Below are 26052 nucleotides of genomic sequence, written 5' to 3' on the forward strand. Positions count from 1 at the left end.
CAAAGTCAAAGAAATGCACTTTGCATATGGGGTGAAATGTGGTGAGGTTTGTGATGGTCCTTAGTTCCTGCAGGAGCTCATTCCATAGTCTTGGATCATCCCCAAAGAAAGTTCTGGCTCTCTCACAGAACCAGCTTTATGCTTATTGTTGAGAGTTCCAATGTGCCAGGGGACATAGTTGTTGACTACAGTCTTTGCCCAGGAATGGCAATGCCTTGCTCCGCAACATGCATGCTCTCACATTTATTCTTCTACAGGAACCCCAAATACATACATGCATGCACAATCACATGACTGGACACTGATATTTTCAGTGGTAAGTTTTCTTTACTTTTTTAATGTAGTTTGCACCATCTCTTTCAACATTGTTGTCAGCAAGTTGTTGCCTGAACAGTTATCACACTTACAAGATTATGTATTGGAGTGTAACACCATGCACTTCTCTCAGATAACAAGTTCTTTTCCTAGGCAGCTACTTAAAGTTAATTGAAAAGATGGAATTTGGTGAAACACAAACTTTATTTAGTACAGACAACTATAATTGAAATTATGGGAAAGGATCAATATACACTAAGATTAGAATAAGGTAAGTACAGTAAAGTGGTTTCCTGCATTGCTCCTACTTACAGGCTTTCATTGGGCATATTTAGAACGTATGGAGACCATTGGAAACAAAGATGGAAGGGAACATAAGTGAAGCCCATCAGAAAGGAGATCCTGATTCAGTTTACACAGTCTTGGGGACCTGACGCACCCCAAGAAATGGGAACTGAAGGTGGCATTTTATACCCTTCCTTATGGTGATAGTACAGATATATACGATTTAATGCTTTATCCTGATTATAATAAGGTTAATAGCTGTCCCTAACCATACATGGCCTTTGGGGTGTCCTTAATTATGCCTCAAGCATTGATATTCCTGTCTTACATCACTTATTTATTAATAATGCCTATATGTAGAAGCAGTCTAACTGCTTAGATACTGCATAGCAACCTAATTGCTAAAGCCCCCCAAACTCCCTTCCTGTGGAGTTCTGTGGAGTACTGGACCTGTTTGGAGTTACTTGATTGTGTTTCAGAATGAAAGTAAAAAATATTTGACCTGCGATTATCTTCTTAGATTTCTCTCATTTCAGCTACACTTCAGCCTTTAATATAATTACTTCCACAAAGCCTTAACCTAATATGATAGGCCCCTAAATTTTAGCAAGCTTAATAATCCATATACTTATGTTCACCTATTTGTCCCCATGCATGTTCCAGGCTAACAAGTCATACACCCACATTCATACAAACTTATGCTCCTATTATGTCATTTTACCTCTAGCAAGCATAAAATCACCCAAGAGACATGAGATAGGCTCATAGGTCATAAATACGGCTAAGATTTTGTCACAGGTATTTTTAGAAAAAAGGCACGGACAGGTCACGGGCAATAAAATAAAAAATTCACGGAAGCAGTGACCTGTCCATGACTTTTACTAAATATATCCGTGACAAAATGGAGAGCTCAGCTGTGGGGGGTCCGCGTACCACTTGCAGGGCTGAAGTCACAGAGGTCTCTGGAAGCCATGGATTCCAAGAGTTCCATGATAAAATCGTAGCCTTAGTCATAACATCAGGTCAGCGGTCAACAAAATTGATATAGGAAAAGAAAATCTTTAAACACTCTTAATTTAAACAGAACCTTTGTTAAATCACCAAGAACCAGTCAAAGAACTATATATGATGACATCAAATGATTATTTTTAAAATAAAGCTTGTAGTAAAATGGGCTAAAGGAATGGAGAAGCCTGGATTATTTCATCATGTTACTCTGTGTTTTGTATTTGTTTTCAAACTGACACAAGATAAAACTATCAGAAAAAAATTATGGTAACTCTGGGAATGAGATTGGAGAACTAGGCCCTGGTCTACACTACCAATGTACGTCAGTGTAACTAAGTCGCTGAGCGATGTCGTTACACTGACCCAACCCCCAGTGTAGGCAGCGCTATGTCAGTGGGGGGGCTTCTCCTGTCGACACAAGTGCTGCCTCTCGCAGAGGTGTACCTGTGCCGCCAGAGACATTCTCCCGTCCGAGTAGTGAGCGTCTTCACCAAGTGCTACCGCGGCACGTCTGGGCCAGTGCAAGTGCGCTGCTGCAGCGCTGTAAGTGTAGACGCACCCTAGGACAAGAGAGAACAGGTCAGGGCTCAAATCGACTCGATATTTGCTTAGATTTGGATTTGTTATAGCTTGTGATCAGATCCAGTTTGCTGTGTCCAAGAGTCAGTGTTTTCTCATCCCTGTGTTTAGTGCAGCTATTTTCCTTTGGCACTTCATCGCCGAGTCGAGCAGAGCTTGGGACTGCAGCTGTCCGCTCCCTTTTTAACTGGTTGTATTGGATAATCAGGTCCAGTTTACTATGTCCAAGAGTCAGCTTTCTCTCATTCCTGCATATATTGCTGCTGCTTTCTATTGCTTTTCCACTTGAAACATCACTGGGCGCTTTCTGCTTGGTATTTGCCCCATTTGTACCAGTGTTCTCAGAGGGGGATTGTAAGTTTGGTCCCTGTCTGATGGCAGAGTGATGGAGCAATTGGTCATTTTTAGTTTTAGCCAATGCCTTATTTTCTAGATGACTAGGTTCACTGCAGCTTAGTATGGGGAAAGACACAGGCTGCAAGGATGCCTGCTGTGATTTAGGATTAGGCTTGTCATATAAGGCAGACTTGAATTTAGCTGAAGTGCTGTGGCTAGAGTTTGACATTTCCAAGTACTGCTTGGAGTCGCTTGGCTTTATGGAGCCGATGGCTTCCTTTCTCTTTTCACAGGTGAAACCAGGACCCACGTCTTGCTTTTCAAGGAGTACATTGTAGGTGGAGTTCTTCAGAAAAGGAGACATCTTTATGCTCTCAATGCTTGAATTTGAGAGACTGCTTGCATGGCTTGCGGTTTCAGCTTCATTCGTTTGGGTGGGTTTTAAGAGAGACTGGAAGTTCCCTGCTGAGCTGTGAGGTGAAGTGGAGCTTGTTCCAGCCTCAGGGATACAGAAACCAGGCACAGGTTTGGATTCTACGTACAAGCTTCGGAATTCTCTGTCAAAGTCCTCAACGATTTTGCCTCGGAAGTGTGTCACCAAGCAGGTGTGAACTTGACTGCAAAGCCAAGTAAAACTGGAAAACAAATTGAAAGCTGACATGACTCAATAGAGATGATTAGCAGGTATTTCTAACCTTTGAATGATTTACCATAAATATTACATCATTTCTATCCTCACACTAACGGGTGCATTGTAATATATTGGAACCTCACCCCCACGGTCTCAGGGGAAGGTGTCTGTTTCACCAGAGGGTGGAGGGAGAAGGATGTCGCGCCCTGGGCTCTGGATGTACATGGAGAGGGAAAGGTGCAGACATACTTGGCTTCTTGCAGGCAGTTAAAACCATAATAGGGAGATGTCCTGGGAATGGAGGAGGGCCAGGCGAGTGGGGGGCTCTGGGTGTGTCCCCAAGGGGCGGGGGGGGATCCTGGATGGGGACTGGATGTGTCCAGGAGATCCCGGTCTGTAGAGGATGTATTCTCCTGGGCAGTGGGATCCCAGGCTGTACAGAGGGTATCCCCCACTGGGGTGGAGGGATCCCAGGCTCTGGGGGGCGGGTGTTCTAGGGGATACCAAGCACAGGGGGAGGCAAGGCAGAGGCTACCAGAGCCTCCGGGATTGTCTCACTGTATTTTCTGTATCTTTATTTCTGTTTCATTAATACAATGTAAAAGGGATTTTTAATGATGTGTTTGCCAGGTACTGAGCTCGCTGAAGTCTCAGGATACCAATCCCCGAACCTGGGTTAAACTATTTAATTTTGGACAGCGACCAGGTCACGTTAACACGTGACTCTTTGGGTCCACACATTTCATCTACATTATATAAGAGGTAACATTAATTGCATGAAGATGCGGGGATTAACTGTGGGGGCGGGGGGATAGCGTTACAGTGCCAGTGGTGGGACAGCATTAGCGGGTGGCACGGTACGTGGTGCTGGGAGGAGGGTGCTGTGCGGGGCAGAGCATGCAGCACCAAGCAGGAGGCTGCACAAACACCCCATTCCTCCAGCCACCAGCACCGACCCTCCATTGCTCTTTGCCAGCAGCTCCCTGCTCAGCGCTTCAGCAGTGCAGGAGGCCGGGGGGGAATGGGGTGGCCACAGGTGGGAAGGGCAGGGAGAGCATGGGCAGGGGAGGGTTTGGGGGTGCAGGGAGAGCATGGGCAGCAGAGGGTTGGGGGCACAGGTGGGAAGGGCAGGGGGAGTATGGGCAGGGGAGGGTTGGGGTGCACGGGGAGCATGGGCAGCGGAGGGTTGGGGGGCACGGGTGGGTGCATGGGGCAGTTGGGCAGGAAGCATGGTGGGGAGCACTGGTGAACACAGACAGGGAGCTAGGGTTGTGGGAGGGAAGGAGGAGTCTCTTGGCCGTTGCTCTGAGAAGCAGGGGAGACACCCCTGAGCTCTGCGGGGATCCTGTTGAGGAGGAGGTGCCCATGAGCTGGACAGGACTTTCCCTGCAGGACAGTGCTGGCAATGCAGAGGGAGGGAGGGAGGGGAAAGGACTGAGCCTAGCTGTCCCTGGCACCTGCCAATGCTGCAGTGCACTGGCTGGTTTGTCCATGTTGCCTCTTAGTGGCAACATCTGGCTAGAAGCCGCTGCCGTTTCCCAGGTGTTCTTTGCCCTGTGGTTATTGTCACTGGATCTCTCTGATTGGTCCAGCTTTTCACCCTCACTGCCCATAGTGCAGATGCTTGTCATCTCAGCCTCTGTAATGTGCAGCCTCCCAGTCCACAGCTGCGCACTCTGTGCCCCTTCCCCTGGATATGCCTATAAAAGCACTTGTTAATCCTCACAACCTTCTGGGCAAGATTAACGCATTGTGCTCTAATGTGGCCCCCTGATGCAATGCTGGGCTCACACCAGTTTTATTCTGGAGCAACCCCAGTGACTGGTTGAGTTGCTGTTGCTCCTGGTTTGCATTGCTGTGGCAAGATGAGATTTAGGCTTCCTGCCTTTGTCTTTCAAGCCTAACTGACTGGATATTCGGCTTCGGTTGTATTCCCCTCTTTACCCTTACAGGGTTCATTCTAAACTATGGACAGAGAACACAGGACCTGCCGGAAATCCAGAGGAAAGGATAATTCAAAACAATAAGCAGTTTGATTACGTCCATCGTGTCATTATGGGCGCTAGGGAAATGGCCTGCCTTCTAGGAGAGCTCCCATTCTGACCATGGGAGGAGGATGTGGCTGGGTTTGTTGGCAGAGGGGGAGCATGGCAAGAGGGGAGATCTAAGATGTAGGCCAGAGCAGGGCCTTGGAGGAGGGAACTAGAAGTGTAAACTTGTTGCCAGTAGACAGCTTGAGGTGACATGGTGAGACTGGCAGGGGAGTGAGGAGGGTGCACAGATCCAGGTGGGACGTGTCCAGGGTGGGGACAAGCAGTTAGCCATTGGCACAGAAAAAAAGGGTCTCATATTTTGGTATGTTGTAAAGAAACTTGAAGATTTGGGAATGGCTTAGATGTGAGGGGGAGGAGTCAGACATGAACTCTGGACTGGGATGTCATCAGTAACACCAGTCTGGAAGGAGAGGCATTAGGAGAGGAAGAGTTGGCTTTAAGCCATATTAAGCTGGAGCTATTGGTAACCATTCAGGAGAGAGCCTGGGATGCAGGGCTGCACACAGGGAAGCAGGTCTGTGACCTGTCAGCTTGGAGAAGACAGTTAAGTTAATGTGAGCGAGTGAGGCCACATAGGCTAAAGTGCAGAAAGGCCCAAGGACAGAGTCTGAAGGATCCTGACAGAGCAGGGAAAGGGACAGCAGCAGGAGACACTTGGACAGCATTCCAAGGAGGAGGGAGCGATAGCCTCCGAAGCAGCAGAAAGTCTGAGCAGGATGGAATGCAGACTGAAATTCAGCCAGTATGCAGCCAAGTCAGCAAGATCCTGGGCAGAAGGACGGGGGTGCAGGTAGTGGAGAGGGCTTCAGGAGGGAGTTGATAGTGGTTATGAGGCAATGGGGGTGTAGGCCTGGGACTCAATAAGGCGGAAGTAGGGCTGCTTTGTGAAGGAGTCATCAGAACTTGAGGAGAAGATGAGTTTGTAGTGAAGGAAGCCCCGGTGACCCGTGGAGACTCTTCGGGGCTGCCCAGCAGCTCAGGAGCAAGTGTAGGGGAAGCAAATGCTGGATGTAAACCAGGGCAGAGGGGAGGAAGAGCAAAAGAGTGGCGTGGAGGAGAGTGTGGAACAGAGGGTGTCAACTCCAGTCAGAGGTGAGGAAGCAGGGAGCCATGGGCAAGGGTGCAGTTATGAGCAGCAACACAACCAGATGTTGCTCGATCGAAGGTCATGGAAGGGCCAGCTAGGAGGTAGAGAGCAGCGTGGGCGTGGACCGTATTCAAGGAAAGAAAGTGGTGATCAGAAGAGGAAAAGATCACTGCTGTGTGAAGACAACAAAGTCCAGGGGGTGGCATTGGTGGAGTGTGTGTGCAATGGGAGAGTTAATGCAGTCTGAAGGTCAAACAGCAAGGTAAGGGCAGGAGGCTAGAGGATGGGTGAGCGATCAGCATGAAAGTTGAAGTAATTGACAGTGATGATGAGGGACAGCCACGTGTTGAAATCAGGTAGGAAGAGGGTCTTAGGGATGTGGGTGAGATTATGAAGTTGGTTTCTCTGTGACAATGAATGTTTGGCCCAATGTCTCTGAGTTTTAGAGGTGCAAACTGTGATGTCTCACCTGTATGTACCAGCAAGAACGTGGTCACAATCTATCAGTACAAACTTCTCCAGGACTTGACCTTCAAATTTCTTGCCTGCTTTACTGTAATATGTGTCTCCACTCACACACCGCACTTGCATGTTCTGAAATCAGAGGACGAAATATGGATTGAACCAGATTGAATAGAGCAAGCTAAATCTTTTCTTTCTTAACAGATTGCTATATGAATGATAACCTGAGCGATGGGCTGGCTGTCCGACAGTGACCCCCGGTCCGGAAAGGAGGGAAGCAGCAAGGCATAAAGTATTTTCTGGCTACTACGTTCCCTACAGTAACAGAGAGTTCTATCAAGCTGCTTGCTGCTTGGGGATCATGTAATGAAATAAAAATACCAAAAATTAACGTGTTGTTAGGTAGCAACTTACACCACAGGTTATACAAGATCTTGGCATAAAGAACTTGTCCTTCTAGATCATTTATAGAATTTATAAATCAATACAATTTCTACCATATCATTTATACAATTATCGAATAGTGCTGGCCTAAGTACCAACCCCTGCAGGACCCACCAGAAAGACACCATTAGTTGATGATTCCTCATTCACAGCTACATTTTGAGATCTCTCAGTTAGTCAGCTTTTTAATCCATTTAATATATAGAATACAGGTTCTGGATAGTGTTAGGGTTTTGTTAGTCATGCAGTAAAAATGCCTTACATAATTCTAACTATATTATTTCCCAGTTACCTTTATCAGCCTGACTTGTAATCTTGTCAGACAACATCATTAGGGTTATTAGTTGCCTCACCAGAGTAAAACTGACCTGAGCCTAGCCACATTTATACCTTGCACAGGGTACTTTGGTGATCTTTCATAAAATCATAGAAGTGTAGGACTGGAAAGGACCTTGAGAGGTCAAGTAGTCCAGTCTCCCGCATTCAGGGCAGGACTAAGTAATAAGTGGACCATCCCTGACAGGTGTTTGTCTAACCTGCTCTTAAAAACCTTCAGTGACACAGATTCCACAACCTCCCTAGGCAATTTATTCCACTGCTTAACCACCCTGACAGGAAGTTTTTCCAAATGTCCAACCTAAACCGCCCTTACTGCAATTTAAGCCCATTGCTTCTTGTTCTGTCCTCAGTGGCTAAGAACCACAATTTTTCACCCTTCTCCTTGTAAACAAACTTTTATGTACTTGAAAACTGTTATCATGTCCCCTCTCAGTCTTCTCTTCTCCAGACTAAACAAACCCAGTTTTTTCAATCTTCCCTCATAAGTCATGTTTTCTAGAACTTTAATAATTTTTGTTGCTCTTCTCTGAACTTTCTCCAATTTGTCCACATCTTTCCTGAAGTGTGGCACCCAGAACTGGACACAATACTCCAGTTGAGGCCTTATCAGTGCGGAGTAGAGAGGAAGAATTACTTGTCATGTCTTGCTTATAACACTCCTGCTAATATATCCCAAATGATGTTCTCTTGTTTTGCTAAAGTGTTACACTGTTGACTCATATTTAGCTTGTGATCTACTATGACCCCCAGATCCCTTTCTGCAGTACTCCTTCCTAGGCAGTCATTTCCCATTTTGCATGTGTTCAGTTGATTGTTCCTTCCCGTGTGGAATACTTTGCATTTGTCCTTATTGAATTTCATCCTATTTACTTCAGACTATTTCTCCAATTTGTCCAGATCATTTTGAATTTTAATCCTATTCTCCAAAGCACTTGCAACCCCTCCCAACTTGGTATCATCTACAAACTTTATAAGTGTACTCTCTATGCCATTATCTAAGACACTGATGAAGATATTGAACAGAACCGGACCCAGAACTGATCCTTGCAAGAACCCACTTTTTATGCCCTTCCAGCATGACTGTGAACCACTGATAACTACTCTCTGGGAATGGTTTTCCAACCAGTTATGCACCCACCTTATAGTAGCTTCATCTAGGTTGCATTTCCCTAGTTCGTTTATGAGATGGTCATGTGAGACAGTATCAAAAGCCTTACTAAAGTCAAGATATACCACATCTACCACTTCCCCCCATCCACAAGGCTTGTTACCCTCTTACCAGCCTTGGTTATGGTGTAGAGTGACCCCAGCACACACCCAGATTTTCCCCCAGAAATGTATGTCCTGTACGACCCAGCCGTCTCCTGGGCGGTACAAATATATTATGAGCTAGTATTAATGGAGGATTTTAACTTCCCTAATATCTGTTGGAAGATTATTACAGCAAAACATAATATATCCTGCATGTAAGAGGACAACTTTCTGAATCAGAAAGTTGGGGAAACAACTAGGGGGTCCTTCATTTTGGATCTGGTTTTGACCAACAGGATGAATTAGTTGTGAACATGAAGGTGGTCGGGAACTTGGGAGGAACTGATCATGATCTGATAGAATTCAAGATCCTGTGGAAAGGAGAACATGAGAACAGCAAAACAAGGACACTGGACTTCAGAAAGGCAGATTTCAACTAACTCAGAAATAGTAGGCAAGACCCCACGGAAAGACCAATTAGGAAGAAAAGGAGTCAAAGGGGGCTGGCAGTTCTTAAAAATGTAATACTGGTGGCTGAACATCATGCTGTTCCAACGCAGAGGAAAGATAAGAACATCTGCAGGAGGCCAATGTGACTGCACAAGGAGTTTTTCAGCTATCTAAAACCCCAAAGCCAATTTTACTAAGAACAAACCAGGCCAGACCAGCTTGAGTTACTTCTTTGACAGGGTAACTAGTTTGGTGGACAGGGGGAATGTGGCGGTCATAATATACGTGGACTTCAGCAAGGCTTTTGACACAGTCCCACATGACAGTCTCATAAGTAAGCTGGAGAAATGCAGGCTCAGGGGAACTGCATACATAATGCATGAATACATACATGATCTATACATAATTGGTTTAAAAAAGCACAAACAAAGAGTAACTATTAATAGAATGATGTCAGATTGGAGAAAGGCCTCAAGTGGGGTACCAGAGGGATCTGTTCTGGGTCCGGTGTTATTTAACATCTAAAATTCAGAAGGGTCTTGATAAATTGGAGAACTGGACTATAGAGAACAAAGTGAAATTCAACAAAGACAAATGTAAGGTGCTACACTTAGGGAAGAAAAACCAAATGCCCAAATACAGAATGGGGGAAACTGGCTTGGCAGCAGCACTGCTGAGAAGGATCTGGGAGTTGTGGCTCACAACCTCAACGTGAGTCAGCAAATTCAATTTTGGGTTCCATTAACAGAGGCATAGCATGCAAGTCACAGGAGGTGATAGTACCACTCTACTCAGTGCTGATTAGGCCTCAGCTGGAGCATTGTGTCCAGTTTTGGTATAAAAAGGATGAAGAGAAACTGGAAAGAATCCAGAAGTGAGCGACAAAGATGATCAAAGGGATGGAATGCAGCCACATGAGCAAAGGCTGAAGAAACTGGGTATGTTTAGTTTGGAAAAGAGGAGATTAAGGAGGATATGATCGTGGTCTTCAAATACTTGAACAGCTGCCAAAAAAAGATGGAGAAAAGTTGTTCGCTCTTGCCACGGAGGGCAGGACAAGAGGCAATGGGTTCAAACTACAGGGTAGCAGATTTAGATTAAATCTCAGGGAAAACCTCCTAAATGTAAGAAAAGTAGGACAATGGAAGAGATGGCCTTGGGAGGTCCTGGAATCTCCTTCGCAGGAGGTTTTCAAAAGGAGACTGGAGAGCCATCTGTCTTGGATGGTTTAAATTCAACAAATCCTGCATCTTGGCAGAGGGTTAGACTAGATGACCCCTGCAGTCCCTTCTAGCCCTGTGGTTCTATGATTAAGTCAGTTATTCCTTTAGGGGATTAATATGCCAGTTTATTATTTTAAATAGTTGTCCAGACACTTCAGCTGAAACATACTGGATTAGATAAAACAATAAAACAAGTTTATTAACTACAAAGAGATCGATTTTAAGTGAATACAAGTAATGAGGCAAAATAAAGATAAAGTGCTTACTAGTGCCTAATTTAACGAAAACTATATTAGATTCAAAGCAAAGTTTTCTCACATGTTTTCAAGCAATCCTACTGACCAAACTCTTTAGGTGAAGGCCCGTCCCCCAGAGATAAAGGGCTGCTTCCTTTGTCTCCTCAGGTGCAGTTAACATGATGTGCAGGGACAGAGTGTGTGGTGCCTTGGGGTGTCTGCCACTTCTTTTTATAGTCCTGTCCCCACTTTGAGAAGCATTTCCAGCTGGAAGCAAGGCAACAAGCAGTCTGCGTGGAAGGAAACTCCATGCTGTTTCTTGGCTAAGATGTAAATTTTTGAACCTGCCCCTTTCCTGCCAAAGAATGGCCACTGGGGCCAGGTCTATGCCACAGACCTATATCAGTATAACTATGTCGCTCAGTGCTGTGAAAAATCCACCCCCGAGCAATGTAGTTATACCAACCTCACCTCTCACGTAGACTGCACTGTGGGGGAAAGCCTCTCCCGTTGACATAGCTACTGCCTCTTGCGGAGGTGGATTAACTATGCTGACGGGAGAAGCTCTCTAGTCAGCGTAGTAACATTTTCACTAAAGTGGTGCTGCTGCAGCATTGTATGTGAAGACAAGCCCTTAGCAGGTAATGGTCCATCAGCCTTGTTTAAGCCTGCCTGAGGCGTCAGCTTGCCCTCGGTCTCTGAGGAACTGGTTTAGCCACTCTCTAGACTTATCTGGAAAACATATTTTTAGTCACTTTATGTTTATAACTTCACATATAATGCTGCTATGTGCATTTTGCCATGATATTATTGATCAGCAAATTATGAGTTTTTAAATGATACCTCACAAGGCATACTTTGTACAAACATTACAATAGAGTGTGTGAACACAGGGGTATATTCTGTCATACATATCAATTGCATTAACTTTGTACACCACCAAAAGAAATGCTGCAAACTTACTGGGAAATGGTCCTTGTTAATAACCATTTTACTGCACATCTCTATAAAATACTTTAAGTACTTCTCATCAAGGATCAGGTAAACAGAGACACGTCGTCTGCTTGAAGCTTCCATCAGGTCACAGAGTATCTCCATGTCTGTGAAGAGATCCATGACGACTGCTATCACCTAGCCAGAAAACAAACAAGAAGTCCCAACTGAAGGAGCATTCCTAGATGGACACGGTTGTGGCAGGCAGCTTCCCAGCCGAAAAGGGGAGGAAGCAACACCTCAGAGACCTGATCGCCATAAAGTGTAGGGACTCAGGGCTGATGTACACTGGAAAGTTATGTTGACCTAGCTACATCACTCATGTAATTAAGCCATGTAACTCCTAGTGTAGACAGTGCTAGGCTGACAGAAGAATTCTTCCATAGATCTAGCTATCACCTCTTGGAGAGGTGGATTTATTACAATGATGGAAGAACTCCTTCCATCGCTGTAGTAAGCATCTACGCAGCTGTGCCATGCTAATGTTTCTAGGATAGAGGTACCCTTGGAGCACTAAATAGTGGAGTGCCAGGGGACAGGTCCTAGTACCTCTCTCTATACACATGAAGGCAGGATGTTGAGGGCCTCATACAGGGCTGCAGGTTGTTGCCAAACCTTCACCGTATTTCAATTCCTAATAAGGAACCTGGACTTGGTATCAGGGAGAGTGAGCAGCAGGGTGGCAGCATTACCATGCTCATCCCCACAGTATACTTAGGACTGCAGCATAGTTTGGCTAGAAAAACTGAGAGAAAATTCAGAGGGCCCTAACCAAAGTAGGGGAATGGGTAGTATGGCAGATGACATATACAGTAATGACAATAGAAAGAACATTTGAATTGCTCCTACACGTTGTAGGGTTCTAAATTAACTGTAACCCACCAGGGAAAAGACCTGGGCACCATTCCATGAAGAGCTCAGCTCAACATGCGTTGGCAGCCAAAAAAGAAATAAAACATTAGGGTGCATAAGGAATTGGATAAAAATAATATGGGAAATATAATGCCATTCTATAAATGAATGGCACACCCATCCCTGTGCTTGTATGTGGAGTTCTGGTCACCCCATCTCAGACACTATGTGAGCAAAGAATGAAGGCTTGAGAAAGAGAGAGAGATTGAAAAGATTGGGAATATTTAGATTGAGTGGGGGGAGGGACAGCTCAGTGGTTTGAGCATTGGCCTGCTAAACCCAGGGTTGTGAGCTCAATCCTTGAGGGGACCATTTAGGGATCTGGGGGGAAAAAAAAAAATTGGATGATTTAATTGGGGATGGGTCCTGCTTTGAGCAGGGAGTTGGACTAGATGACCTCCTGAGGTCCCTTCCAACCCTGATATTCAATGATTAGGAAGCAGACAAATAAGAGGGCATGTTAGAGATTTATAAAATAATGAACAACTTGGAGAAGGTGAATTGGGTACTGCTATTTACTCCGTCTTGTAAACACAGAGAAAGGGGATACCCAATGAAATTGAAAAGCACAAGATTTAAGACTGATAAAAGGAAATACTTTTTACACAATGCACAACTAGCCTGTGAAACTCATTGCCATAAGATATAAGGACATAAAAATGGCCCTACTGGGTCAGACCAAAGGTCCATCTAGCCCAGTATCCTGTCTTCCGACAGTGGCCAATGCCAGGTGCCCCAGAGGGAATGAACGGAACAGGTAATTATCAAGTGATCCATCCCCTGTTGCCCATTCCAAGCTTCTGGCAAACAGAGGCTAAGGACACCATTCTTGCCCATCCTGGCTAATAGCCATCAATGGACCTATCCTCCATGAATTTATCTAGTTCCTTTTTGAACCCTGTTATGGTCTTGGCCTTCACAACATCCTCTGGCAAGGAGTTCCACAGGTTGACTGTGTGTTGTGTGAAGAAATACTTCCTTTTATTTGTTTTAAACATGCTGCCCATTAATTTCATTTGGAGACCCCCTAGTTCTTGTGTTATGAGGAGTAAACAACACTTCCTTATTTACTTTCTCTACACCAGTCATGATTTTATAGCCCTCAATCATATTTCCCCTTAGCCATCTCTTTTCCAAGCTGAAAAGTCCCAGTCTTATTAATCTCTCCTCTTATGGAAGCCGTTCCATACCCCTAATAATGTTTGTTGCCCTTTTCTGAACTTTTTCCAATTCCAATATACCTTTTTTGAGAGGGGGCGACCACATCTGCACACAGTATTCAAGATGTGGACATACCATGGATTTATATAGAGGCAACGTGATATTTTCTGTCCTATTATCTATCCCTTTCTTAATTATTCCCAGCATTGTTTGCTTTTTTGACTGCCGCTGCACATTGAGTGAATGTTTTCAGAGAACTATCCACAGTGACTCCAAGATCTCTTGAGTGGTAACAGCTAATTTAGACCCCATCATTTTATATGTATAGTTGGGAGTATACTTTCCAATGCTTTCCCCTGGCCTGAGCGCCGACTCCGCAGCTTCCATTGGCCAGGAACTGCAGCCAATGGGAGCTGCGGGGGCAGTGCCTGCTGGCAGGGGCAGAATGCAGAGATCCTCTGCCCCCCCTGCTTAGGAGCCACTGCCAGAGGGATGTGCTAGTCACTTTCGGGAGCAGCCCAAGGTAAGCGCTGCCCCTGCACCCCCTCCTGCACCCCAATCCCCAGCCCAGAGCCTGCACCCAAACTCCTTCCCTCATACCCCACCTCCTGCCCCAGTCCTGAGCCCCCTCCCACACCCAAACTCCCAGCCCAGAGCCCTCACCCCTCCTGCACTGAAACTCCCAGCCCAGAGCCCTCACACCTCCTGCACTGAAACTCCCAGCCCAGAGCCCTCCCCACTCCCACACTGAAACTCCCAGCCCAGACCCTGCACCCCCTCCTGCACCCAAACTTCCTCCCAGAGCCTGCTCCTGCACCCCAACCCCCTGGCCCAGCCTGGTGAAAGTGAGTGAGGATGGGGGAGAGCGAGCGAGGCAGGGAGGGGGGATGGAGTGAGTGGGGGCATGGCCTTGGGGCAGAGGGCGAGGCAGGGGCCAAGTGGGGGGTCCTTGAGGGCCCCTAAAAATTTTTAAATCAAAATGGGGGTTCTCGGGTTGCTAAAGTTTGAGAACTGCTGGTCTAGATCAGTGGTCTCCAAAGTGGGGTGTGCAAGAGGATCCTTGGGGGTGCGCGGCAGGAGGAGCACTTTTTTTTTTTTCCCTTCATCAGTTCGGGCGGGAGTCCGAGTGGCTTTTTTTTTTTTTTTTTTGCTTTGGCAAAAATGGTAGAGCCAGCACGGCAGGGGATGTGTGCTCAAAATTTTTTTACTGATAGGGGTGCATGATCAAAAAAGTTTGGAGACCACTGGTCTAGATAATAAAGACATCTGCATGTACATTATATAGGATAAAAGTATATTAAACAGTTTCAGAGCAAAAAAAACAACCACTAATGGACAGGGTCAACTTCCCCCATGGGCATATTGCTACATGATTGTACAACAAAGCACAGAATAGGCAGGTAACACTCATGTGGGAGATGGAGAACCTATGTTCAAACCCCTGCTCTGCCTGATTTGGAGCAGGGCTTGAACCTGGGTCTCTCACATATTACATAAGTGCCCTGACTACCAGACTATTGTCTACTCTGGGCTCATAGGTTGATTTTTCATCAACATTTCTAAAGGTCTTGGTTTCATTCCACGTTGGCAGGAGTCAGGAACTGGAGGTCAGCAATGGAAACAGAGTTGGGAGTCAAGCCCAAGGTCATCGCCAGAGTCAGTAGCCAAAGGTGGGGAATAGAAGCAGGGATCTGAAACAAAGCAGAAGGGCAGGAACCAGGAACGGGATAGGAAAGTAGGAATCAGGAACAAGACAGGGCTGAAGATTCAGGTGAGAAGGCAGTGTCAGGTGTCGCAGCCAGGCAGGAATACATCTAGTTGTTTGGACAACTTCCTGCGCCTCCTAGCTTAAATAGTGAGTCTGGGCCAATTGGAGAGACAGGATATCTCCTCCAATTGGGAGTTTTGTTCAGTTTTCCAGTCACTGACTTGCTTCTTGATTCAGGAAGGGCAAAAATTTGAACAGTTGTCCACTATAATCAAGTATTGTTTGTCATTGAAGGTAAGTCCCCACTCACCTTATCCCATGGTCAGATGGGCAGCTCATATGGTAATAGTCTCTTTCTGCTGGTGGTTATAACATGACTGGCAGGTGTCACACTCTTCTATCAAGGATGTGAGTTGTATATTCATTCCCAGCCAGTAAACACTTTCTCGAACTATCAATGCCCATGTCCAAGGCATGTATTTTTTGCATGACATCCTGTGTAATGAGGCAGGAACAACAGCTCTCTGTCCTCAAATTATTATTTCATCCTGCACATCCAGCTTGTCTTTCTTTTGAAAATATGGTTCTGCTCCTACCGATACGTGGCCTTTGTCTTCTGGCCACTTTGCTAGTACTGCTCTCTTGACTGCCTGTAGCTGGATGGCCTTTTCGGTAGCCTCTTAGATTTCCAGCAGCTTCACTGTTGAAACTGGAAGACTAAATCCATGAACATGCTGCACTAAGTCCTGATCCCCTTTCCCCACCTCACTGATACTGGGTATCAGGGGTCAGCTGACACCAGTAATTGACCTGGACAGGATCTGATCTCTGCCTGTTAGCACTGGCTAAGTTGCAAAACTGACAGACCTTTTTGCCAGACACAGGTAATCAGTGTTGGTTGGCGCTGAGATTTGGTATTTAACTTTTAAGGGGTAACTTGATTCTTTACAAAATTTAAATGTTTTCAAATAAAGACCAAGTCATGACTGCAGTAGGGCAGTCAAAATCAGAAGAATAGGGAGAGATTCTGGATTATTTTTTTGTTTGTTTGTTTGTTTTTGTAACAAAATAGCAGATGAAAGCTGTAGTAAAAGAATAAAGACAGTGCCCCTCTGAAGCAACAGCAGGGGTGAGGTGCACAAAACAAAAAGAAGCAATGTTAGAAACACTGAGCCTTAAAATGGCTCTGTGTAATCAGACTGTCACTTTGATAAGGGTACATAAAACTGTAAGAACAAAAGAAACAGTTACACCTTATGTAAAAATTAATATGGCTAATGTTTTAAAAGTTAAAGTATAGAAGGAATGTGCAGTGTATATTATAGAGGGGGTAAAAGAAATGCAAACGAAGCATGCTACTTAATTAAAATCCTATAAGGGCTCCAAAGGAGCCACAATAGACTGTGTTTTCTTTTTCAGATCTGTGTGTGTTTTGGAAGCAAGAGTTAAAAGTAATCAAAACTCTGGTAAAAGTTAATTGTGTTCCTTTTAAGACAGAGTCTCTGAGCTCTGCTGATGGCTTTGAATCCAAAAGCCAAGCCTGTGTTGACGCAAATTACCTAACTGATAAAGGAAGTGAGAGATCTGCCAGCACAAAGAAGTTGCAGATAAAGAACATACCTGGTCAGCAAACAAATTGTCTAAATAAAAGGCACAGTATAACAAGATACCTTTAATTAAAATAAATGTAATGTTAATAAGTACCCCTGTAACAATGTATAGTGTGTATGATTTTTGGAAAAATCCTTTATGATAATGATGCTTTTCAGCTGTTACCTGTAAACAAACTTAAAGCTTAACACAGCAGGAAAGACATTGTAAACTTGGTCTGCTGTAAAGGGAAAACTGAGGTACACCACCTCATAGATTTAATGACTGAACAGTGGGATAATTTCCCCATAACTCTTAAAAGATAGAAGCCATTGAAACCTGGCCTGCCTATAGAACAAAAAGACAGGAAAATATGGAGGTAATTCCTCTTGTTTTGCCTGCAATCAGCAAGGGTATTTGTAAAAGAAAGGAATATTTTAAGCAATAATAAATGCCACCCCAAAAGGGGTAGAAAAATGTTATTTTTGTCTTTCAGAAAAAGCTAATATCAGCTACAACCTAATAAAAAAACAAATAAAAGTGGGTATGATTATCCATGCCTGTTGCTCTGAAGCCCTGTAGTAAAGACATCTCACTAGGATCCTATATGTGGGATAAAATGAATAATGAGACCAAAGTACTGTATAATGGGCTACGTGTATGTGTTAATTCTTGGGGGAAATGTGTTTTAAAAGAATGGAAGTGTTAGCAACCTTCCAATAGACAAATGTAAACGTAATGTAAGTACTGTGTTTACAAAAGGTAAAAAGGTAACAGTTTCTAAAACAAACAAAAAGGCAATGTGGGAAACCGACCCATTCATATTATACACGCAAATGGGAACATGTTAAGAATTGCCACTGCAGAAAGACATAACAGCTTACCATTGGTATAACATATTTTCTGATGGTCTCCCACAACTAATGGCATACTAATGTTACTAACCCTAATTGTTTTTGGTTTTAAATTGTATGTGTTTAATTGTAATGTTTGAAATGTGCTGTTAGATAAAACAAATGTATGCAAAGCTAGAGCCACAGGCCCAAATCACCTCCCAGTATTTTCTATTACGTGGACTAAATAAGAAGTGACATTGGCGATTAATAATCTTAGTGCAAAAGGGGGATATGTAGGAGCAGGATTTTATAATGTCCCATAAGAATTAATGTATGATTTGATTTCATCCTGTCAGCCATCCTTTTTGAATAGCAGAAAGGAATGACAGACCAGAACAATCCTTATGACTGATTATGGTCACCCTTTTGTTTTAGAATAAGTTATAATGTCTACTATGGTTTCCTATATGTATTACAAAGTAGGCCTCTAGTTAAATATACATTTCTTTGTTTTAAGGTTTAGTAAGTAAGAAACAGGATTCTCTATTGTGTCTATGTTAAGTAGATTAGAGGAACATTGAAGGCCTGGGTCTCAATGTAAATTGTCTTGGTTATTGATTGTAAAACTTAGCAAGGTTTAATTTGCAATGCCTTTTTGCTCAATATAAAATACTACTGTTTGTATTCTCAATCTGTGTGAATAAGAAATGTATGCATCAGGAAAAGATAAGGTGTGAAGGTCATTGTTATAGCCAGAGTCAATGAAGAAGAAGTAAAGAGACTTAAAGGACACCAAAGAATCATCAGGTACTGCTTACTATCCAGATGGCTGTTAAACTGTCTGGCATCACAGCGTGGATACATACTTTGCAGTGTAAGAAGGCACCACCCCCAGCAAACCAATCATTACCTCAGGACCACGCAGAGTCAATTTTGACTCCAGAAGACGACGTAGAGGAACAGCCTGTAATGCCTTACCATCTACGCTCTCGTAAGGGTTGCCAGAAGCAGACAAGGACCTAAAGCAAGGCCCAAAAAGAAGCAGTAGTGAGCCTAGCGCCTGCTGCCTGGTGGATGTAAAACCGTGACTGCGGTTCCCTCAGTTGAGGTTGTCAGAACCAGAAGGGCCTTGCCTCCAACATGAGCCTCTGGTGGCACCTGTTCCTCCGCTGCTGGTGTCTTAAGGTCTGGGGAGTCCACAATGACAATTCTTTTATCCAGCAGCAAGTGTGGATAGCTCAGACCCTTAATATTTCTAATTGCTGGGTCTGCAGCCACATCCCAGCCCACTCTTAAGCTGGTGTTCCTGTCCTGGCAATCCCACTCAATTCCCCAGACCTCCCTGGAGGACCTCGTCCGTTTAACAAAACATGGAACAATAATGACACTTGGGAAACAGTGGGAATAAATGTATCTAAATGGATAAGTGTGGTGGAGGGAAAAGGTGATTGGTGTTGGGTGTGTAATGGACAGGGCTGGATCTGGGAAAAAGCCGTTGCCTTCAGCATATTGTGGCCAATGGTGTATAGGATTATTCGAATAAAACTAAAAAGTGGCAGGCTGGGTATGGGAATATGAATTTTTTCTTGACCTGAGGATCAAACAGAAAAAAAAAATCAATTTCATGTTCCCCCTACAGTAACCTTAGTGAAAACAATACAATCTTTCAACACCATGCAAAAAGGCTCCTGAGGTTACAAGCAGTAGTTGAAATAATGGCAAATGAAATCGGAGAGAGTTTAAAAAAACCCTGGCCAAAGAAACGGGCGATCTGACAGATGGCCCTCCAAAACCGTCAGGCATTAGACATTGTGCTGGCGGCCAAAGGAGGGACCTGTGCTCTCATTGGAAAAGAATGTTGTGTGTTCATACCTGACGACACCAATGAGGTAATAGATCGCGCTAGTCACTTAGAACAAATCGCATATCTTCCCCATGAAGAGCCGAGTTCTTTATGGAAGGGGCTAAGTAACCTGTTCAATTTCTCTGGCATAGGAAACTGGTTGTTTCAGGGAGCCCTGAGTATCCTGTTTGAAATCTTAATGATTTAAATATGTTTTCAGCTCATCTCCTATTGTATCCAGAATTGTGTAAGGTATGCCACCCAAGTGACTGCCCCAAAACAGAGTGCTAATATGATGATTTCGAAATATCACTGATGAACGAAGAGATAAAGAACGATTAATACATGGAACCCAGTAATTGTTGGTCTTTGCGTAAGCTTGACCAAAAGGAGGGATTGTGAAAGTGAAATGAATTATATTAAAGAAATAGAATGAATTAAAGAATGCTGTATGTACCTTTAAGAAGAAATGAGAAATGCTGCAAGCTAGGGGGCAGGAAAGCAGACATTAACTGCTTAATGAATTGCCCCACTTAAGGGCAATTGGTGAAGCATTAGCTTTAGATCGATAAGAGTTAATAAGAAAGCAGGATATGCATATTGTGCCCTATGCAAATTTCACAATTTTGCTCTCTCTCTCCCTCTGTTTAGTTCGCACCCTTTTATCTGTATAAATAAGACTGTTTGAATCTTGCATGGGGGCTCACATTATCTGAATGTATTAGCAGAGCGCTATGATAGAACCATTAAAATGAATGGTCTGCCAGTGGATACCTGGTTTGTGGGTGATGAGCCAGGGGATACCAAGAATGACTGGAGGATGTAGGGAGTAGCTCAAGCTGAACTGGAAGACTTCATGGTAATCTTGAAGAACGTTGACTTCTCTGGGGGCTGTTTGGTGGGGGACTGGACTCAAAAAGAGGAGCAATTTGTCAATGGCCTTCACAAATCAGTTGTTGTCTTGGAATGAGTTAGGATATTATGCACTCAAGCAAACTCCAAATTCATGAAATTGCTTGAAGTGCCAGAGTCCCCTACAGCCTCTAGGTTAATGTCCAACACTGTGGGGTGCCAGAGAAGGAGGAGGAGTTGGAGGCATGTCAGACTGTGATTGTTGTCAAAGTCCCAGCAGACCCATGTCAGTGTGAAGCACCAGAGCAAGGGGGATGACACCAACTCAGTCCAGACCCCTCTGCTGGGCTGGGCTTCCTGTTTCCTGACCAGAACCAAGACCAGACTTTTGCACATAGCTTGGAACAAAGTGTCCCAGTTCACTGCAGTACAGACATAGGCCTGATGCTCAATACCATTTTTTCTCTTTATGGATTCTGGTTGGGACGAGGATGCAGGGAGTTGGCAGACTGGACCTGACGAGACTGGCGCGGGTCAGGACGTCAGCCTTCTTTCTAGGCAGTGTTTCCTCAGGGGTTGTCAACCTTAATACCGAGCTCGATCAAGGCATCCAGATCAACTGGTGGCTCTAGTCACGCCAGTTTATGTTTGATCTCATCTCTGAGGCTAAGCCGGAAGTGGTAGCTGTGCACAGCCTCATTCCATACAGTGTCAACTATCAGACACCAGAACTCCAGGGCATAAGTAGCAATTGGCTGGTGTCCCTGCCACGGGGTTTGGAGTGTGGCCACATACCTATGGCTCAGGACAGCAAAAATTGCTGCTGGGGCTTGAACAAAGTCCTCAGATTGGTTCAGGAAAGGGCTAGATTTTTCCAGGAGTTGGGAGGCCCAAGCCAACACCTCTGCAGTCAGCAGGCTAGTGATAAGTCCCCCCCAAGAGTGGTCAGTGGAGAAGGTGGGGAGAGATGGCAGGTGCAGCAGGAATAGGAACCGGCACTGGTCCATAAAACTTTGGAACTGGCTGAGGTCACCGCCAAACTTGTCTGTCAGGGGAATTTTAGGTTCCTGAGAGGGGAGTTACAGGCGATGCAACGTGCCTGCAGTGTAGCATTCTGCGCCTGCAAAGCGTCTACCTGCTGTGGTAGGTTTTGTATGGCACCCACTATCTCTGAGAGAGATGCTGGCCTTAGTGGGATCCATTCCAGTAACTGACCCATTCCTACTTCCCTTCTTTATCTCCTTTTCGGTTGGGCTGCTCAGTGTCACAGACTGGGACATGGGCCAGTCATGCCTAGTGGTTAGAGCCAGAGTCAAGCTACAGGAGCCAGAGCTGAGGGTCAGGGCCAGGATCAGGAACCAGGAGTCAGAAACTGAGCAGGGGTGCAGAGCTGGAGTGGGCTGGAGCAAGACGAGAACAAAGCAGGCACAGGAACAATCACAGCTGTGGGTATAAGCATTGAGCAACCACTGGCCAAGTGCTACTGCGGGGCTTAGTAGTAGTCCTGGAAATGCCTCTCAGCCAATCAGGTGATCTGGCTGATTAGGGGTTTCAGCCATGGTTAGCTAGCTGATCCTAGGCCCAGGTATAGGCCCTCATTCTTGTGCCCTCCCTCCTGCCCGCAGGATGGATAAGCCCTGGCCCAAGCCCCCCGCTCCCGGGATGGACAAACCCTAACTCTGTACCCATGGATTGGACCCCATGGTCTTAGGCACCATGCACACACGATGCATAGACAGTTTCTACCCTAAAAGACTCAGAGTCTAAGAATATGGCTGTAGAAAGCAGGAAGGAATCTGAACTGGGCTAGGTGAGGGGCACAGGTGGCTATACAGTTGGGCAGCATATGTAGCAGTCACAGCGCTCCAGCTGCCCAGACATTGCCAGGCTTGTAGCGTATGCAATAGTGATGACAGCAGCCAGGACTCAGAGTCCCTTACAGCTGTGCCCCATCCTGTGTGCCTGCATTCATCCCAGCTCTATTGAAATGGGGGGAGTTCTGTACATACCGTTTTTGCCCTGCTGATCAGGTACCGGAGTAAATCCTTGATGCTGTTGGCCTTGTTTCTCTGGAAATACACAGTGGCTTGAGTTTGGCCATACTCTGTGGCAAGTGGTATCACTGGCCAGCCCAGCTCCAGCTCTGGAGGCTGCATGTCAGACAGGAGTGGGAAGTAGGTACCAGAGCTTAGTTCAGAGAGAAGGGAGGCCCTGTCCTCAGAGTCTCCCTCTTTGGGCTCGGTCTGATGCCCCTTCCTTTCATTAGGCTCCAGGATACTCTGGCTTCTATGCTGGCTCATGTAGTCCATGTCTAGGGGGGAGAGAAATGGGAGCTCCTGTTCCTCAGCAATGGCTTGCAGATAACCAGGCTCCCCCTGCTCCAGAAAGGCATCCACAGCCAGCCTGGCTGTCTCACTGTGCTGCAGCACCAGGGGGATGGGCTTCCTCCACCACAGCTTCTTCAGCTCCTCCAACCGACTCCGCAGCGGTCCAGACACGCCAGGACTGTCCCCAGAGCCCCTCTGGAACCGGGCCCCGGCCTGAACATGGTGGCTGAACATGACGACAGCTGCTGATGCTAATCCTCCAGAGGTTCTGCCTGTTGTGTTCGGCAGCTGGCTCTGGCCCTCTCTTCCAACACTTTGTCTCTCTCTAATTTTCCTCAGCTCTTTCAGAATGGGTTTCCCTGGGGCTGTGGGACTTGAGAGCTCAGTGCACTTCGTTACTTCCTCTCTAGGGTTGCCAACAATTCCTTAGGAGAAGGGACGTCCCTTATTTCTTCATCTCTGCACACCAAGATTGGGAGTTGCTGAGTGCTGCAAAAAGCAGCAAGAAATACCCCTGGCGAATGTAGGTGAGTCCTGCTTATTAATTATTAATAATAATAGCGGGAGGGGCACTAAGAGAACAGCCCCTTATTTTTGAAATACAGCATTGGCAATCCTACCTGAGTCTGCGTTAGTTGTCAGTTACTGCTGAACATCCCTCCACTCCGGGGGAAGAGGTAGTTTTCAGCAAACCTTGCTCTCAGTTTTGCTGGCTGCAGACAAGTTTCCGTGCCGTTGTGATTCTCAGTGTCTGGCTTGTCCCTTCCAGATGGATTCAAGAATTAATAGGCTTTTCCTCCTTCCTGCCAGTAACCGATTGCCGATATACTTCCTCATGTACTGACACCCAGGCAGGTTTCTGCTCTCACCTCTGCTTGTCTGTCAGCCAGGGTGCAACCTGCCAGGTCAGGTCCTGTGCTCAGAGTGGAATGCACATGTTGAATCTTGTTCCAAACCAAACATGTTTCTCAGTGGTAATTATTAAAAAATGCAAATATCACAAGCAATTAACGATAGTCAGCTAGTCAGCAAACACAGAGGAGACGGCCACTTGCTCATGATCACGTTGTCTGCCTGAAGCACCACAGTCTCAGAACAGCACATGCCTTTTATGCCATAAACCCTGCAGAAGCAATAATTCACAACAGACATGCGTTTTTTTGGTATCTCCCCAAAGACACATCTTGGGGGCACAGAAGCCAAGATATCTGAGAATGTCTGTTTCTCATGCAGTGCTAGACCAGCAACACTATGCACATTATGGGTATTTTCAGTGCTGTGTTGAGCCCAGTCTGCCTGTGGTATTAGGGAGCCTTTAATACAGGGGGGACACATCAGGAGTTGTCACTTTGTACTTTGCATCCCTTCCCTGGTACTGAATGGTATGTGTTACTGGTACATGCACTGCACAATGTTCAGGAAGAAAAACTGCACAGGGGAGCTGATTTTCAGCAAATAGGTGCATGTTCGATTGCACAACTGCTTTGCGTGTGCGCTCCCAGAACTGAATGCAAACAGCGGAGATTTGTGCTGTGCATGGCTAGTATGTAACCAACTCCCCAATTTGCACATGCACATTGGGTCATCATCTTCATCATAGCAGCCGGTAGCACAGACCGCATGTAACGTTTTTCATCCATAGATGTCAAAGTGCTTTCCAAGGGTGACAGCAGTATTATTATCCCATTTCCCAGAAAGGGAATCTGAGACCCAGGGAGGCAAAGGCCAACATTTCCAAACTCAAGGGCCATCATGGTCACTAGGGACTGACGGTGTCAGCACTCCTGAGAATCAGGCCATGTCATTTTAGGCAAGTTTTAATACAAATACACTTTTAAGATGAGTCATGAGGCTGGATTGTACTCACTGACGGGCGGGAGACGCACAGGTTCTGAAGTGCTGAGTAATATGATTCTCCTCCCAGTCATTACCATAGCAAAGTTCTTTACTTCCAATTGATTTGCTTTGGGGGTGGGAGTGTGCATGGTTTCTGTTAATGAAGCTGTTGCATGGCCATTGCTCAGAAAGCTATGGCTTGATGCCAGCCATGTTCAGCCTGCATCTAGCCTTCCAGTGCAGGCTCAGATCATGGAAAAGGCTGTGGTGACACAAGTCTCCCAGTACTGTATCTGGCTCTCATGAGGTTCCCTCACCATGGGGGGCAACTCCTGCTGGCCATTGCGGGGATTAGCTCTGCCAGCCGGTGCGCCCATTCCCGGTGGTGACTCTCCCATCATCATCGCTGTCTTTGTGACTGGTTGGGAAGTTTAACTTCAGTGTTACCCACCAGCCTGGGAGTATCTGCTCTCCTTTTGGCAGCCTGCCCTGACCGTGGCATTTTCAGGGAGGGCTGCCCCAGGCACACTGGGTGATACCTACCTCCAACTATGGCCTACATAACACAGAAACACCGCCTAAACAGACACTTTGCAATGCCGCTCAAAGTCAGAGACTCTCTACACTGGTGGACACAACCCAACAATGTAATGTGTGTGTGTGGGGGTGTCCCTTTCACACAGACTCCACCTTCAATGATTCTTACAACTGATGCCTCGTTGATAGGCTGCGGAGCCCATGTACAGCACCACGCAATTCAGAGCAGGTGGTCTCCCTCCAAGACACTGTTACACAGAAATCTCCTGGAACTGTGCGCGGTTCATGTGTGCTTGCTCTTCCAGCCCTTAATCAGGAATGAGACTATACGGGTAAGGACGGACAACATTGCCTGAATGTTTTATATAAACCAGCAGGGAGGGGCAAGGTCACACTCCCTATGCACCAAACCCACGGAACTATGGAACTGGTGTATCCAATACAATGTCAGCATATCAGCCTCGTATCTCCCAGGTTGTCAAAACATTACAACACGCTGAGCAGAGAATTTTCTCAGGATCACGAGTGGGAACTAAACAACATAGTCCTACAGAACATATTCAAACACTGGGGTCACCCATCCCTTGACATCTTCACAACATCCCAGGATGGCAAATGCCGGCAATTCTGTTCAAGAGCAGGGCTGGGGCCCCAATCCCTGGGAGATGCCTTCCTTCTCAAATGGGATGCACTTCTGCTAAATGTGTTTCCTCTGATCCCCCTGTTATTGAGGTTTATACACAAAATATGAACCGAC

General features: G+C 45.7%; 1 protein-coding gene across 1 annotated transcript; it reads right to left on the minus strand.

Annotated features, from left to right (window-relative positions):
• FAM83C (family with sequence similarity 83 member C) lies at positions 1-23156 on the minus strand. Its single transcript, XM_034787664.1, has 4 exons — positions 22605-23156; positions 11664-11831; positions 6765-6889; positions 1-3158 (listed from the first exon to the last, which is right to left on the minus strand). Exons 1-4 carry the CDS (start codon positions 23154-23156, stop codon positions 2189-2191), a joined length of 1815 nt encoding a protein of 604 aa, XP_034643555.1. The 3' UTR covers positions 1-2188.
• Between the last annotated feature and the right edge of the window lie 2896 nt (positions 23157-26052).

This window comes from Trachemys scripta, chromosome 12 (genome assembly GCF_013100865.1).
Source record: "Trachemys scripta elegans isolate TJP31775 chromosome 12, CAS_Tse_1.0, whole genome shotgun sequence".
Lineage (NCBI taxonomy): Eukaryota > Metazoa > Chordata > Testudines > Emydidae > Trachemys > Trachemys scripta.

Coding starts and splice junctions, on each gene's coding strand:
- FAM83C (XM_034787664.1), bottom strand. CDS start 23,156: ATGTTCAGCCACCATGTTCAGGCCGGGGCCCGGTTCCAGAGGGGCTCT. Junction 11,832..22,604: donor TGATCAGCAGGGCAAAAACG/GTATGTACAGAA, acceptor TTTTCTGGCTAG/GTGATAGCAGTCGTCATGGA. Junction 3,159..6,764: donor GTTCTTGCTGGTACATACAG/GTGAGACATCAC, acceptor TTTGTTTTCCAG/TTTTACTTGGCTTTGCAGTC.